The sequence below is a fragment of the Asterias amurensis genome, chromosome 1, assembly GCF_032118995.1.
Source record: "Asterias amurensis chromosome 1, ASM3211899v1".
NCBI classification, from domain to species: domain Eukaryota; kingdom Metazoa; phylum Echinodermata; class Asteroidea; order Forcipulatida; family Asteriidae; genus Asterias; species Asterias amurensis.
This window is the reverse complement of record NC_092648.1, coordinates 4722583-4740936: the sequence shown is the minus strand read 5'-3', so window position 1 is coordinate 4740936 and position 18354 is coordinate 4722583. Positions and strand designations below refer to the sequence as shown.

Here is an 18354-nt window from a genome sequence, read left to right as displayed (position 1 = left end):
GACCAATTGAGCTCAAATTTTCACCGGCTTGTTATTTTATGCTTATGATGGGATACATCAAGTGAGAAGACTGGTCTTTGACAATACCAAACGTTCACTGTGCCTTTAAAGTAACGAGCGACGGAGAGTTGTTGATAGTATAAAAATTGTGAGAAACGGCTCCCTCTGAAGTAACTTAGTTTTTGAGAAAGGGGTAAGTTCTCACTCAAATATTAAAAGACTTTAGCTGAAGCATTTTTCAGGCACCATGCAACAAGGGTGTTTTTCAATTTTTGTTCTCTTGCAACTTCGATGACCAGTTAAGTCCAAATGTTCACAGGTTTGTTATTTTGTGCAATATGTTGGGATACACCAAGTGAGAAGACTGGTCAAGTGAGAAGACTGGTCTTTGACAATTATCAAATGTGCCCTATTAATTTGATTAAAATATGTACAGTGTGTGACAAAATTGACACCAGGAATAAAAAAAAGAAGAAGAAGTGATTGTCAGTATTATATGTTAGCGCGTGAACTGCATTATGCCGCCCCACTTTCCACTATGCATAAGGCGGCTTAGCGTCTCGAATCAAGACTACTACAGGTTGTCGGGACTAGACACAGATCAAGAGTGTCTTTACCCAATCCCGCGGAGTGCTTTCAAGGCTGATTCTTTTTGCTTCACAATCACTCAAGGGGCCTACTTTCTTGGTTCAATGACCAGTCGGACACCCGGGTTTCTGCCATTTCCTCCCCGGGGGCCCAAGCGACCTCGGGCCGCTTGCCTACCCCCGTCTCGGTGAGCTCAAACACCCGGGGTAATCAAAGAGGAGAATGGCCCTTCAAGTACCCTAGTGAGGTAGCTGCTACTACAACCGGAACAACTGGGTCTAGTTTCTTTCACAAGGCCCTGGTACGAGGCTCAGGTCCGTTCACTTCCGCCAGTTTGATTGTAATCAGCGACGAGTGTCATCTTTTGAAGGAGCTAAAAACGCGGGAAATGTTTCCACATTGTCTGCTGGGGCTGACCGTTCAAAAGGAGTGAACATCTCTCGTCTAAAGGAACGAGAGCCGGCCGCCGTCTTGACTTGCACTGACAACTCTGGAGTATCACATTCCACTAATCGCTGCCAGGCGATAAAGTGCTCTAAGCAAGAGCTTTTTGTGTGTGAGGGTTCTACAATACTAGTCCATGATGCTGTGTAAAAGCTCAGCTCTGACTGACCTCAGAAAATGTCATATCTTTAATGCATGCTTTGACCATACAGCTTCTTAGACGAATGTGAAATTGTGTTTTAGAATATTATAGTCACACACAACACACTTTCCAATGAAATAAAATACCTCTAATGATTGGTTGTTTTGTTTGCAACAAATTCAACACTGTGTTTGGATATTGTGTAGCATTCTTACAAACAATAATAACAATATTGGCTTCTTATATAGCGCTCATATCAGTCACACATTGACGCTCAAGGCGCTTCATTATAAAGGATGCAAGACTATAGTTTGAATTATGAGACCTACTCCTTTTGCATAACATCATATAATGGTTTACAAAGTGCTGTGGTGCACTATGCTGCCGATCAAACCAGAAACACCTGGATGAACCCCTCCTCTTTACGATAAAGTGCGTTGGGTTCTTTTTACGTGCGTTACCCAACACACTGGACCAGCGGCTTTACGTCCCATCCGAAAGACGAAGGTTCATGGTTAAGTGTCTTTCTTAAGGACACAGGTGTCACGACTGGGACTCGAACCCTAACTATCCTTATCAGAAACACCATTATAGTTTGAAAGCGGTGCTCTTAACCGCTCGGCCACGACACAACACACGGGACCAACGGCTTTACGTCCAATCTGAAGGACGAAGCGCCATGGTAAAGCGTATTGCTTAAGGACACAGGTGTCACGACTTGGACTCAAACCCACACTCTGCTGGCTAGGTTTTTTTTTTTTTTTTTTGCATTGAAGGCTTTCTGTTGTTTTCTCAACCTGGGTTGACAAAAACTCGGGCTATGCCATTGCAATAGAAATGTCTATGACGTTTTAATACAGGAATTACACATTGTGTTCAGTCAGCATTTATCTAAAGCCTGTCTCTACCTGCTAACCATCCGTACAGTCAAGCTATAATATGCAGCACCCCTCTGCTTTTACACACAGCGTTGACACTGCTTGGGAATTTTACCAAGATCTTGGGAAATTAATACCCGACTAGGAAAAAATAATTCCTTAAAAGGCATTATCTTGGGAGTTTCGTTCATGTGTCACAATTTATTTTTAAATATGTTTTTATTTAGATCAAGATGTTTTGTGCATGCTTGGGAAATCTTGGGAATTTTCAGGCTAGGTGGTCACTAAAAAAAAATGGCAACTCTGTTTACACACACACTGTCTCTTCTTCCACATCACAGCATGTCATTATGTAAGATTAACAGGATTGGTGACAATGAAAAGTCGCGGTGTGAAATTTCAACCCCTTGAGTCTGGCAGCGTGCAGCTGGCTATTGCGGTGGAATCTAGGCACCGTCGTAACAAAATGTACATCTACATTTCTGATAACATTGTCATTCATCGGTAGAAAATACAGCCCTTGTTGGTCAGTTTGGCAACAGAAATGGGACTATGAAAGAAACTACAAATGAATAGTAAACTTGCGGGTATAATAATGTGTAAGTCTCTTTGAGAGAGTGTTGGCTCTGAAAAGAGCCGGTGTGGTCTGGACGTTTCGAGCAGTAATACTCTCAAACAATACTTGTGACTGGTGTCATCAAGAGTGCAACATAATTTCGATTTTGAAGCCCATTTGACTATCTCACACACTCAAAAATGCATCTTTGAGGAGCATTACTTTGTTCCTTCCCTAATTTGTTTTGCATTTAACAGTTCCCTCGTGGAACACCTCGTTCTTTAGAATTACTGCCAGTCGTTTCTCAGATTCAAATTTTAGGGCGCAACAAACCGATACCTTTGTACACAACCACATTTTTCTTCGATGTGAAACGTTTCTCAAAATGCTTTATATTATTGAAAGCTGTTCGCTTCTAACAAACAACACGGCCAAAATGTTTGAGCCCATTGATTAATATCAAGGTCAGACAAATCCTCTGGTGTTATTCCGTCTGATAACTTTGTGAATTTAATACAGGAAATAGTTATTATTTGAAGACCACTGAAACCACCATTGATTTATCCCAGACGAAAACATTGTTGTCACTGAGTCGTGAACCGAAATATTAAATTTGATACAATTATCAGTTTTGTATGGCTTGTCTGGCTTGTCTGCTAAAAAGCTACAAGGTTTTTTTACCCATGATGTGTTATCCGTTTACAATTTTAAAGAAACGAAATATTGACTTCCAAATAATTGTTTTTGTGTTTACACTTTTCGTTCAATTTTTCCCCGAGCTAACTATATTGATTTGCTGCTAGCAATAAATTGCAGACTATTTGATTGAGACACATTAATAGTACCTTTTGATCAAATATTGACGCCCGTGTCAAAATCAGACATTTCTTTTAAGAAATGTGAAATTGCATTAAACGTGAAGACAACTGATATATCAGCCATTCAACGAGATGTGATTTCTTTAACTTAGCCCTGTGCTGAGAAACAATGCTTGGGAGGCAGGTTGTACTTTAAGTAATTACATCACAAGTTAATGACCATAAGAACCTACTTGGTTAAACTTTCCACCCCTAATAATTGAATATGAGAAAAGCTTCAGTCAAAAAGCCATTCTCATGCATCTGACTCACAGTTATTCAGTACGACAAGGGGTTGTCTTTTATTATTTTCTTGCAACTTCAAAGCCAATTGAGCACACATTTTCATTATGAATATGTTGGAGGGATACACCAAGCTAGGATACTGGTCTTTGACAGCATACCAAAAATATACCCTTCAAAATGTCCAATATACCAAAATTATGGGTTATTTGTAAGCTCTTCTTGTCATATTTGTCGAGCAAATAACCCAAGTTTTGGCAGGAAGTGCTAGGGTTTTTGGCGTGGAGTGTCAAATAAACTATTTGATTTTTTTATGAGATTGTCAGAAAAGGTGTCGAGATTGTTTGATGAGTTTGTCAAGACTCAAAAGTAGGACCTATATTCGAGTGCACTTTGATGCAAAGTGTAGTTTGTTTTGAAGTGTGATGGGCTTACTGTGTGAAATGTAAAATAAATACTCTGCATAGCATAGTGCTAAAATTAACCTATTAGGAAAAAGGTCTCACGCTCTAAAAAGGCCTTGAGAGGTAAACCGATGATAAAACATTGTGAGAAAGAGGAAGAGATAATTTCTCACTCAAATTTTAAAATAATTCAGGCCCAACAATGTTGTGTGTTTTTGCATTATCATCTTGCAACTTCGATGTCAAATTTCAGTCAAACAGATTTACAGATTTTGTTACTTATGCCAATGTTTGGATACACCAAGTTAGAATATTAACTGTCGAAGACCACTTCGACAGTTACCGTTACCAAATAAGGTGTCCAATGCCTTAAATTAGCTAAGTGAAGGCAGATCAAATAACGCGCATTTATTGGAGGACTCAAATCGGCCACTGTTGTTAAAAGGGTTCGCAAACTGTGCAACGAATCAAAGGTTCATGGCTCATGTGGTTAGTTGTTACATGAATTTGATCCGAACTAGAGTCTGTACCATCTTCCATAAAACCGCACTTCGTAAAAGTAAGCTGGGAACCATAAGATAACGTACACTACTGTATATTTTGGCTGGTAACCCGTATCTGCTAAGCAAGACTGCTTTGTGCTCAACAGCTTTTTTGACAATGGTCTTTAAAATGATTGCATACACGACTCGGTTTCACAAGGGGCAAGCTGCCGTCGATACTATGCATGAAGACAGATTGCAAACTGTAATGTATGCATTTTGTTAAAGTACACAGTAAGACATACTCCTCAAGAACCTAGACAGTGTCTTTCAAATATGACCCAGCAAAAGTACATTTTATGTCAAATATAAGAACTGCCAGACTTTTTTGTGTGTTGAAAATCATCAACTCTATTATTAAAGTTTGTGTCATCCGCATAAAATCAACCATTGAACCTAAGTCGCTGGGGCTTGTTCAGAATATTGCTTGTGGTATTTAATATTAGGGCGTATTTGTTTGTATTTTATTCCTAAATCCCAGCTTGGATTTTTTTTGCATTAATAATGTGTAACTTTTTAACTGTTGATATTATTTTGTGATGCTTGTGCGAGCAATGTAATTTTTTATTTTCTTCTTTTTGAAGAGTAACACTGTTTCTTATGTCTTATGTCTTATGTATTATGTCTATGACCGATAGCCCAAATTTCAAGTTTTTTTTTCCTTTATTTCATTCATAAAATATTGCAGATACACCAAGTGAGAATACTGTTATTTGGACCTGCCTTTAATATTCGAGATACTACTTTAAAATAAACATGTAATATAGACGTTGAGACAGTGAGTAACCGCTTCTTAACACAAAGTGACACTTTACTTCCTAGCCAACCTTCTCAGTCTCCTGGTTTTATAGGATTAATAAATATTAATCTTAGGGTCGCACAAAGAAAAATCAATAACGTTAATGTTTTATTTGGAAAGGTGCCAAAATACAGTGTAGTTACAAGACTAGAACACTTCAGTTTGGTCACACATTAGGGCAAAAAAATAGAGCAACAGAGCAAGGCACGATATTGGTAGTCACTCGAAATAATTGTTACAATAAAAACTTACTTGGTAACGAGCAATGGAGAGCTGTTGAGTTGATAGTATAAAACATTGTGAGAAATGGCTCCCTCTGATGTAACGTAGTTTTTGAGAAGTAGGTTATCACTCAAATATTTGAATTTAATAAGAGACCTAAAGCTGGGGTCTCGAGTTCAAGGCATCTGCAAGCACACAACGTGTGCGACAAGTGTGTTTTTTCTTCCAGTATTCTGTCGCAACTACGACGACCAGTTGAATTTAAATGTTCACAGGTTTGTTATTTTATGCATATGTTGAGTGAGATACACCAAGTGAAAAGACTGGTCTTTGACAATTTACCAAAGGCGACCAGTGCCTTTAAGGCAATGTAAGGCAATTTGCAGACATCCAGTTCCAGGCAATTTCCAATAGGTAAATTCATTCACATTTCTGTGTTCTCATTCATGTGGATAGTGAGTTTCAGCTATAGAAAAAAGGTTGATTGTACTGTGAGTGTTCCTTTTGCACACAATCTAAGTGGCTGCCTCCAAATTATAAAAAAAATACCGAGTGACAAGGCCTGTTTGTTCAGCAGTCCTTAAGCAACACTTAACCATTGCTTCGTCCTTCGGATGGGACGTAAAGCCGTTGGTCACGTGTTCCGAGTAACGTAAAAAGAACCTAGTGCACTTCACATAGAAAGGAGAAGGTGTTTGCCCCGGTGTTCCTGGTTTGATTGGCTGCATATTGGGCCACAGTCTTCTCACTTTATGTATCTCAACATATGCATAAAATAACAAACCTGTGAAAATTTGAGCTCAATTGGTCGTCGAACTTCCGAGATAATAATGAAAGAAAAAAACACCCTTGTCACACGAAGTTGTGTGCTTTGAGATGGTTGATTTCGAGACCTCAAGTTCTAAATCTGCGGTCTCGAAATCAAATTCGTGGAAAATTACTTCTTTCTCAGAAACTATGGCTCTTCAGAGGGAGCCGTTTCTCACAAAGTTTTATACCATCAACCTCTCCCATTACTCGTCACCAAGAAAGGTTTTATGCTTATACTTATTTTAAGTATTTTTCGAGTAATTACCAACAGTGTCCACTGCCTTTAAAGGAATATGTCTCATACTTAAAATCGTGCCCTTTCCACAAAGTAACTGCCAATTTGTTGTTTAGTCCGTGTATGTGTATGTGTACTGATTTATGGTTTTAAGAGCTGTCTTGACCCAAATCGTAATGAGATTTCTCACTTGTTGGGAAGATTTGTCAGCTCAAAAGTACGTGTACTATTTTATTATGACTGTTCAGTTGCACGCATACTTTGACAAACGAGTAGGCTAGAAGACCTCGTTAAGAAACGGGAAACTTTTGTTTATCCATTACAAGAAATATCGTTAGAGATGTAATCAACTGACTTTGTTTTTTAATTCTTCGTTTTCCTCTTAAACTGCTCCTGACCACGATTTATTCGGGATGATGCCACCTCTTAACGCTCGGTTTCATAAATTGGTAATACTCCACAAATTGATGATCATTAAACTTACTTGGTGAGAAGCACCGCGGCTGTAAACGGTATAAACTATTTTTAGAAAGGATTCCCTTCGAGAATTTGATAGCCAATGATTTTCAGTCTAAAAACGTCGCGAAACTATTCATTGGATACTTGACAGGGAATAGTTTGTCTTTCAGTCAAGTGTCATTGTCAAATGTCTGCAAATGATGTAACACCTTAAATTATTCTGAAAGCTTACTGTACTGATTATAAAGTGTGCCAGAGTACCGATCTTCCAGAGACATGTGTACCGGAGTGTCTGATCATACTGTCAAACAAATTGAAAACAAGATAAAGAGAGAAAGATGTCCTTGATGGATGACTCTAAACTTGACATTGCCATCCGCGACAGACGTCTACCAACTACACAACTACAGTTTTATATAGCTTTATAGATTTCCAGTTTTTTTTTTATCATGCAAGAGCAAAACTCGATAGTTGAAAACAGTGACAAAATTAAGGCTTTTTTACTTGTTGTATGACTGACTGACAGACTGACTGACCTTTCACATTATTGTCTGTATAACATTGAGTCAAACCAAGTGCGAGCTGGTCGTTGACAATCACTGCTCCCAATTTTTAACAATAGAAAATGGTTTTTGCTGTGGCAAACTGCTTACCAACCAAAATGACTTGTGGTGTAGATGCAAACAAAATAGTTAATAGCATGACGCTTCGGTCATAACAGAATCTTTCTCGAAGGCTTATAATGAAATGATTATGGTGCATTCAAACTGATGGAATGGAAAAAAAACCACACTTAGTGCCATTTCGATTTTGAAGAAATTTACCTTGCTCAGCTCCCCTTTGATAAAATACAACATCTGAAATCAAGAATGTAAGATTTGACAATGTGCTGGTAAATTATGTGTAGTTTTTTTAAATGAGTGTGGTGCATTTAAGTTTGATGGAATGAAAAAAACACATCCTAGGTACCATCGTTGTGGGAAGTTACTTTCTAAACTCCCCTCCCCTTTCCTGGATAAAATACAACATCTGAAATCAAATATTGACAATATGTTGGTCATTATCACCTCCATGCAAACCAAGCGGTTACAGTCACACGCCTAAAACCGTCTCTGCACTATCCTCTCTACTGGAGGAACCAACATCTAATAACAGTAATTCTTGCCCTCTCGGTGTAAGATTTCATCAAGAGGGTGTGCAGATCAGAGGGGCGAGACGAAGCGTAATGACACATACACCACTTTTGCACTCGTGACATAGGCCTGCACCGTGACTGAACTGCAGGATGGGGCTGACTTTTGTGCTTTGATTGTTTGCTGCGTGGCTTTAAAGGCATGGACACTATCAAAATAATTGTTAGCATAAAAGCTTACTTGGTAACGAGCAATGGAGAGCTATTAGTGGTATGAAACATAGTGAGAACGGCTCCTTCTGAAGTTATAAGGTTGTTTTTGAGAAAGATGTAATTTCTCACTCTAAGGCACTGGATACGTTTGGTTATTACTCAAATGAATTGTAAGCATAAAAACTTACTTAGTAACGAGCAATGGAGAACTGTTGATGGTATATTGTGAGAAACGGCTCCCTCTGAAGTAGTGTAGTTTTTGAGAAATAATTTCTTACCCAAATAATAAAACTCTTCAGGACAGAAGCCTTTTATTAGGCACATAAGAGCTCACAAATTTGTCGAACAAGGGTGTTTTTTATTTAATTATTCTCTTGCAACTTTGATGACCAATTGAGTCCAAATGTTCACGATTCATATGTTGGGATACCCCAAACAGAAGGCTAGTCCTAAGTTAGGACGAGTACTCGAGATAAGACTAGTCTTTTAAGACTAGTCTTATCTCGAGTTAAAACTCGTGAGATCCACCCTATAGTGCCTTTAAGCTCCGTAGTGTGGCTGAGCTGAGATTTACCGTCCGGAAGAATTAAGTTTCACGAAGGATGCGGTGTGTCTTGGGTGTCTTGTTTACTTCGAACTGCAACCCAACGGAGGGAGTGCTGAGATGGTAATGTTGTGAAATGTTTCCAGTAAGCTTGTCCTACGTGCAGTGATGTATGTCTACTTTTACAACTGGGAGATTCACAGAAATGTTGTTGTTTTCATTCAGTTAGTAGTGACACGTCATTAGCTAACTTGGATTGTTGAACTATTTTGCGGAGGAATTTCAACGCGTGGGATAAAACCAGTAAATCGACTTCCTTATTGTCTGAACTTTGTGGGTTCTTTTTGAGGGGAAATTCACTTTGTACACAAACTAAGGGTGTCACATTCTTGCACCACTGTAAGAGGAGTGTTAATGATGAGTGTTAAATGTTTCCATTAAGGTCTTGTGTGCTGTGGGTAGTGATAAGGTCTGATGTACTTAAAGACAGTGGACACTATAATTGGTAATTGCAAAGATCAGTCTTCTCACTTGGTGTATCTCAACATATGCATAAAATAACAAGCCTGTGAAAATTTGAGCTCAATCTGTCGTCGAAGTTGCGAGATAATAGGTAAAGAAAAAACACCCTAGCCACAAAAAGTTGTGTGCTTTCAGATGCTCGACTTCGAGACCTCAAATTCTAAATCTGAGGTCTCAAAATCAAATTCGTGGAAAATCACTTCTTTCTCGAAAACTACGTCACTTCAGAGGGAGCCGTTTCTCACAATGTTTTATACTATCAACCTCTCCCCATTACTTGTTATCAAGTAAGGTTTTATGCTGATAATTATTTTGAGTAACTAACAATAGTGTCCACTGCCTTTAATCAGACGAATAAGTAACTGGAAGAGGCAAATAAAATATGTCGTATTCATTCACAAGCGAGATGTTATGAAATACCTATAAACTTGGATTGCGTATGAGTTTCGAGAATGTCGCAGAACCAGCATAGAACCAGGTCCAGTAAATTGACTTTCCTTTCCTTATCACAGAAAAAGATTTTGATCTTTTTTAGAAATTAATGGACGGTAAAATGCTATACTAAATTCCCAATTTGTAACATGATGATGTTTGAAGAAAATGGAAGCAAGACTTTGCACAGCAAAGCTGAAATCAAAAGAGTGAGGAGGTGAGCATTGATAAAATGAACATTCAAATGGCGTATGAGCAATCATACCCCAAACTTCACACACAGGTAATTATAAATAATTAGTATCTGTCACTCTTTACTTGTCACACTCACTGGTAATTCTTATTTGTCGCACCGTGTATCTTTTAAAGGCACTGGACACTATTGGTTATTACCCAGAATAATTGTAGCATAGAAACTACACTTGGTATACGAGCAATGGAGAGCTTTTGATAGTATACAACGTTGTGAGAAACGGCTCCCTCTGAAGTAACGTAGTTTTTGAGAAAGAGGTAATTTCTCACTCAAATAAAAGACTTCAGCTGAAGCCTTTTATTATGCATCTGAAAGCCCACTATTGTGCAACAAGGACGGTTTCTTGTTCGTTCATTATTCTCTTGCAACGTCGGTGGCCAATTGAGTCTATCAGGTTTGTTATTTTGATGCATTTATGTTGGGATACACCAAGTGAGAATACTGGTCTTTGACAGTTACCAAAACGTGTCCAATTCCTTTAATACAATGAACCGGGGCTAAGTGAGTTTTGCCGTCTCGGACGGCCACTCGTGGTAAATCGTACATGATTGCGGAACGAGCCTTCTGAGCAAATCAAGTTAGACGCCTGGGGATCGCTTGAAGATTCTCGGTTGAGATTTAATCAAGTTGGACACAGTTTGCATTCTGATGTATTGAGACGATTTCTGTCATTTTCTTTGAGACCCTTCCCTTCTTAAATGAGGGGTATTGGAAATGGAGACACGCGGTTTTTTAAAGTTTTTTTTCCCCCACAGCGATAGTCTTTCTTTTTACCCTGAAAGAACACATTGTCTCCTCAATCAGTTCCTCCTGGATCCATGAATTATAATCTTCTGTTCAGACGACCTAAATACCGATGTCGGTAACAAAAATCACCAATTCAATAAAACGAAAGTCTTATTCATTGCAGTAGTTGTCCCACTTGTTTATCTACAGACTGGGAATACTTGGTCCATTATCTCCACAATCCACCGACATTCCAATTGAGACAAAATTCATAAGATGTCCAGATCCATAAGAAACCTATTCAATTACTTCTTTTCACTAATTCCCTCGCATAATACAATTGGACTTCTTTACTCTTCTAATGCTCAAAACCAGGCTTGTAGGGAAATGAAATAGATACAACCCAATATTCCAAAGCAATTTCAATGACAGAAATGATAAAGACGTAACCTTGCCCGATTTAAACTGATGCGACGACACTATTCTCTACATCGAAAGACGTCAGAAAGACTCAATTTATAGAGACAGACTTAGCAGTAAAGCCAGAGTTTAATTGATAACTGAAGAATTAGGCAATATTTATAAATAACCCTTTCACATAACCACCTGTCCATATTAATGTTGAGGTCGATCAAAATTATTTACCAAAGTGGACAACATTGGCTGGTGTGGACCGTGTCCGTCGAGAACATTGGAGTGACGTCATGTTCTTTACAGTTATTGCAAGGTCAAAGTTAGATGTTGTTCCCGATTACATGCACACGTTGATAATGTGCTAATGTGCCTGGTTTATTGACAAAGGTTCGTGGAAAAGGAAAGGGGGTCTGGCTAGGAGTAGTATTTGTTTTTCCTACGTAGGTGGTAATATCTCGTCATGAGATTTATTTAATGTCAAAACACTCCAATAGTAATCACTTTTCGGGTGCATTTTTTGTTATAAGTTACTTATTAGCGTACGTGATATGCTACTGCTTTAAATCAAGTTATTTATCAAAGGTGAAGACGAGCGCAGGCGAGTAGGCCCACGTTCGAAACTAAGACCAAACCGGCTCTTCTCAGAGCCAATTACATTCACTCAAAAGAGATTTACACATGGTTGTACCCGCAAGTTTACTATTTATTTATAGTTTCCTCCTAAGTTATAGCATGTATCAATTATATTTGTGTGATGTGCGTTACAGCTCTGCATAAAAAATGGTAGGCGTATATCAACCCTTGCAGATAATGGTGGTCCACGTAGTGACAAAATAAATTTTACCTAGTCGGCCAATAGAGGGCGCTGTCTACACTTGGCAACAGGGGAGCGGAAAACGAATGATGCACAAGTTGTGTACATTGGTTACGCTGTGCTGCGTGCTGATTTGCAAACCAAAACAACGTGCACTCGCATGACATTCCCTACACACAGCCTTGCAAACCGGAAGTGTTCAAACGATTTCTACTATTAGTAGCAAATCCTACTTTTATATTTCGTCAACTCAGCAATAAGTTGAGCAATTATGACTCTGTACATGCCTCCACTGTCAACCAAGAAGAGAGGAGGGGAACAAAAAACAGAGTAAGTAACATTTTAAACATGTTAATTTAAAAAGACTATTTTAATTTAGTAAATTTGTAATAATATTAATATCGGAAGTCAATCACATTCACAAGTGACAAGAAAACACAAGAACTTAAATCGTTTGTAAAAGGGTAACCATTTGTAAAAACCCAATGTGTATAATAGAGCCAGACTAATTTTTTTATTTTTTTTTATTACTTTTTATAACTGTTTGATTGGACATAAACGAAACAGGTCAACTCGTACCCAAGTCAACTCGTACCCAAGTCAACTCGTACCCAAAATATTATACCCAAACCAACTCGTACCCAAGTCAACTCGTACCCAAGTCAACTCGTACCCAGGTCAACTCGTACCCAAGTCAACTCGTACCGTATAACGTACGTTGTATGCCGATACGGCGAATCCGTGCAGCGTGATTTTATAAGCGACGGGAAATAAAATTGATATTCTACTCACTTTTTTTAAAAATAATACCATCTCACGAATTTCATTTTAAATAATGGTAGATGTTCATCTCTCTTCTCCCGTTTTTTTCTCTTTTCCTTTTTTCGGGGGGGGGGGGGGGGTGATTTCTTTAAGATGTTTTTACGGTAGTATTCCTCCAATGTTTTAAACAGTCCAGGCTGTAATTTCGTTTAATGTTTGGTGCTTAAAAGACCATGTTCTTACTCTATGTAAAGACATATGAGACATAAAAAGGGTTACCTTTTTTTAAAGTTCTTCTCTTTTTTGCTTAAAAACAAACTCATTCAATATAAAAACATACAATGTATAGTACGCAAACGTTCCGTGTTTTTCTTGTTAAAGGGTTCCCATAAAAAAAATTATGATAAAAATTCATTCAATTCATTCATCTGCGTATGTTCTGATTATCTTTTTACATGTATCTGCAACTTGAAAAAAAAGAAATCATTACAACAATGAATAAAAAAAATGTATGATTTACATAACGAAAATTAAATAAACCACAATATTAATCAGTACGAGTTGTAACTCCAAAATTTTGTAAAAAAAAGTATTTGGGTACGAGTTGACTTGGGTACGAGTTGACTCGGGTACGAGTTGACTCGGGTACGAGTTGACTCGGGTACAAGATGACTCGGGTACGAGTTGACTTGGGTACGAGTTGACTTGGGTACGAGTTGACTTGGGTACGAGATGACCCGAATTCGACATAAACATGATAAACACTGCATATATATCGAAATTGTCACTGTGTGACAGCAATTATGTGCAGTGACTGCTTTGTATTTATTGAAGGCCATTTTTTATTTGTGAATTGAATGTGTGACTATAATTTCCTTTTAAAACAATCCCCAGTGTAGGTGTAGGCTTAATAATAATAAAAGAAAAATAACTGTTGACTGTTTCTTGCCTATATTGGTCTTCTCTATCACAAAAGAAACGCCTGGTTGATTTTGCATAATGATCGAAAGCCATTGTTGGAGGGAAATTGGAATACTGATTGCTCCCTTTTCCATCCAACAGTGCCTTTGGACCTGTATACCCAGCTCAATCGAGATGTTTGTCTGTATGGTTTATTTCCATTCGCACAACTTGAAAACACATATAATAGGCCTAATATAAAATAGGTGTAATTTTCTATAGACTTTGTACAATTTTATCAGTGAATATCATCTACAAGCTCATTGTACGCTGTCATCTACATGTCGATGATCTTTCAATTTTTATAATTATAATTTTGTTTTTTTTTCTTCAGCTCCGACACTAAACGTGTATTCGGTAACTACGAGGAGAACCTCCCCGCTTCTAAAAGCCACTACAGCACCACCCACAGCAACATCCCAAGCCGGAGGTTCTCACCGGCCAAGTCCCGTACACTCTCCCCAACCCGTCAGCACAACCCACACCCATCCCAGGTCGGGTTCCTCATGCAGGATTGCCGTCTGCTCAACGCACCAATCTGTGACGTCAAACCGCAGGCGAAGGAAGCGACCCAGGATCCCAGTGGGGACATGTGGTGGAAGTGGAAGGAGGGCCAGGGGGAAGTGAAAAAGGTGGTTCCAAAATACAGTTACAACTCCACGAACAGAGACCAGTTTCGGACACCTGAGAAAGCCCAGTCTGGTCAGACGAGACACGGCAGCAACCCTAGTACTCATACCTCAGGAATCGGTAAGATCACACTTTATATTTTGGACAAAATAATGCTACGTTTCAAAAGGTTTATTCTACATATCGTGGCATTCATTTTCCCCCCAACTTTACAACCAATGATTATTTAAACTGACCTGCACAGAAATTTGCACAGAAATTTGCTAAGCACTTGTAAGAATGTTGCTAAGGAGAAATTGGTTACCAGCCAAATGTCAAACATTTCAAATGTTGTGACTGGTGCCCCAGCCATTTTTTGCTTAGCATAGTACAGCTAAAGGCTGATTTTGCCCGTGCTGCGTGAGTTTCCATTACGAGCAATGAGAAAACCTGATAATCAAAGTTCTTCACAAAATACATCAGAAAATAGAATTAGCTGTTGCAAACTGCTTACCAACCAAACTTATAACTTATGTTTGTAAAAATGTAGTTTAAATCCCATGTTGTTTCAGCCCTGCTTATTTATAGCAAGGGATAATCTTTAAAAAGTGTGTAGATTTTTAACCAATTCTGTGTTCCTTTTTTTTCTACAGTGCCAATAACAAGTCTTCCATCTGAGAAAGGGCCTCGCCTATTGGTTGAGCACATCTCATACCAGCACCAGTATGACAGCCGCACGAACCCAAGCCAACCAATCAGAGGAAAGGTAATTAATTTTGAATCATCTTTATTGAATAGATTGTCCCTCAAATTCTCAACTCTTAGCTCAGTGAGGTCTTTCAGGATTGAATTTTTCAATCACATGAGACTTATTGTTTTTAATGAAAAGTGAACACTCTCTGTCGTACTCATTTACCTTGTTCAAAAGTGCAAAAAGATCTGGGCCCAATTTCATAGCGCTGCAGCCTGCTTAACGGTAAGCAAATTTTTGTGCTTACTGTAGCAGAAAAATTTGCTAAGGTGCAAGAGTACTCCACAAGTTAGCAGAACAATTGGGCGGCTATATTGCGCTTTTACCATGGATTTGCATTGTGACGTCAGTTATTTTCGTGTGGTAAGCACCGGAAGATTAGCATGCCTTTTTGTGTGCTTACGGTTAGCAGCGCTATGAAATAGAAATTGCACAGTACGCACAAAATCGGCCGCTAAGCAGCGCTATGAAATTGGGCCCTGGTTGTCGACTCAGTTTTGGGCTGGCGTAATTCAACCTAGATACCCGATAGGGGCAAAGTGTACTACTGAAGAAACTGGGGAGGTTAAACCGAACAACTTTCCTCTGTCAGTGTATCACCCAATATCTTGTGTTTGGTACAGCATTGAGTCTCTAACATTCGTGGGTAGCTCACTGTATCAATTATCCCTTTCCTCACTGTTTGAGAGTATGTTGAGAAACAACAATACTAGAAGGTCCAATATGCAGTGTTTCAATGTCACTAAATTTCATTTTCATTGTTGCTTTCCCGACAGAAACACGGCAGCTTTGTGTGGGACTGCTTCCATCCAGTTTCCCCAGCCAAGCTCACAGCGAACAGAACGACGTTACTGTCAGCACCATGGGCATCCAACACACAGGACGATATGCAGTTGGGAGAGGCTACCATTGGATTCCAGAAAGAACTTGGACTCGGCACGTTGGATTCAACCATACCGAGACTGTCAACCTTGCCCTCTGTTGCATCTTGAAGATTGTGGCAAAAACACAAATCTAAGAGGACACTGTCACTAAAGTAATGATGAATCAAGGGGTGCATGGGTGCCTCCACCCCCAGCAAGTTTCATTCAATCAGTTGCCGTCCAGCCCTCCTGGCATTAAACTTTTAACTACCGCCGTAATTATCTCTTTCAGTCATCCCTCTTGGAGTGGGATCAACCCATAGAGCTATATATATTGACTAGAGCGCTAACTTGCTCTGCGTTTTGAAGCCACCCTGTGCGCATACATGTTTGATGTGTTGCGTGAATTTTGAATTTAAGAGAACACACATTGCCGCGATTATTTTACATTCGGCGTGTGCGCTTACGTACGCAACTGTCCACTCGCGTACGCCGCGCTACGAAAACCGTAACTTCGACTTGATTGCCGTACTAAAAAAAAGTAAGCGCGCCTTTTAATTATGACGCACATGACGCTCGCAGTTTGTGCGCTGATCAGCAGATTATGCGTTCACATTTACTGCATTTTTGCTTCGATGGCACATAAAAAAGAACAAACGCACTATCATGCAAATAGCCGTACAATTGCCGTACAAAATTTCAAGCTTTTGTATTGGTTTGTACATAAACATGGATGCGCCCACACGGCTTCAAAACCTTAGTGCGTGTATAACGGGGTGTTAGCGCTCTAGTCAATATATATAGCTCTATGGATCAACCCCACTCCCCCCAATTTTCAAACTGGGGTGACGGCCCCTTGGAATCATCTCCAGAATTTGTATTGCTCTGAAAAAGGATGCCTGACAAGTGAGAAGCTTTCAGATAGACTGATCTTGAGCTGCCACTTCTGACTCCTCCACAGACCCGCCCAGTCAGGAGAGGTCCCTTTTGATTGCATTGTATCTGTTTCCGCTAAGCAAGATTGTTCTGTGCTAAGCAAGTTTTTGTGCTTACAGGCTTTGTGAATTTGGGCCCTGCTAAGCCAAAATTTGCAGATAACAAGTCACAAACTATACACATTACATTGGTAATTTGGTAGTACATGTACATGTAACTATTTTTGCTGCAGGGCAACATTTTTCTGCGCTAATTTTTTTATTTGTTAGAACGCAGCTTCTTTTTGAAAAAATAAACCTATGTGGTTGGGCCCCGAGACCTCGCTACATATACATATGTTGTACTGTACTTTTCTTAAGTGCTACTAACTTGAGTCTTGCCAACAACAATTATATGAAATATTATATATTTGTGTTTCCACTCTCAATTTTAATTTTGTGTTTGTTAAAGATTCACCTCGATAAAAAGTTATTTGTATTTAAAATTTAAAGTCAGATTTGTATTTGAATCAACTTCTTTGTACAAAGTAATTTTATGTATGAATATTTTTATATGTACATGTATATTGGGTGATTTTTGATAATAAAGGTACAACATTATTTCATTTTATGAAGAGCGATTCATTATTCTCTTGTTATTCTTAGGGCCAAAATTTGTATTCGAAATATTTAAGTTTATTTTAACACGGAATCCACATTTAATGTTTTATTATACTTCCTCTCTCATATTCCTTGTCACTGCCACTTGATCAAAATTTTAAGTAGAGCTGGACCATTCCTTCTGAAACGTATTTGAAAATTATTAAGTTTAATAAGCACGAAAGAGGCCATATAGAGAGGCCTTCAGGCCCCCTCTTCCATATGCTTCGTAGAATTTCCCTTTGCTCACATGTTTGACCACCCACCCCCTTTTTTATTCCCCTTTTAGATCAAAATATTGTTGTCTGACAGATGCCGATTTAGGTCTAGCGCCCCCTTGTGGCCTTGTCGCTCATGAGTTTACTTCTGAGCTGTCATTTTCTGGTTGTTTACAACTTAGCATGAGCTCCAAAATGTCATCATCAATGTTTTGCCGTGCTTTTGATAACATAGGAAAATTCTGTATTAAACAGTACTAACGAAACAGCCTTCAAGCTCAACATCTTGAATATAAATAGTTTCCAAAAAATTGCACAAACGCAAATTTGGGGCCTAGCCTACTGTTTGTTTTTGGGTCACACTTTTCGTCTGCTGCTATGGAGGAAG

General features: G+C 38.8%; 1 protein-coding gene across 1 annotated transcript; it reads left to right on the top strand.

Annotated features, from left to right (window-relative positions):
- Positions 1–12333: 12333 nt before the first annotated feature.
- Positions 12334–17676, top strand: LOC139939348 (ciliary microtubule inner protein 6-like). Its single transcript, XM_071935154.1, has 4 exons — positions 12334–12559; positions 14286–14701; positions 15214–15326; positions 16088–17676. Exons 1-4 carry the CDS (start codon positions 12501–12503, stop codon positions 16301–16303), a joined length of 804 nt encoding a protein of 267 aa, XP_071791255.1. The 5' UTR covers positions 12334–12500; the 3' UTR covers positions 16304–17676.
- The last annotated feature ends 678 nt before the right edge of the window (positions 17677–18354 follow it).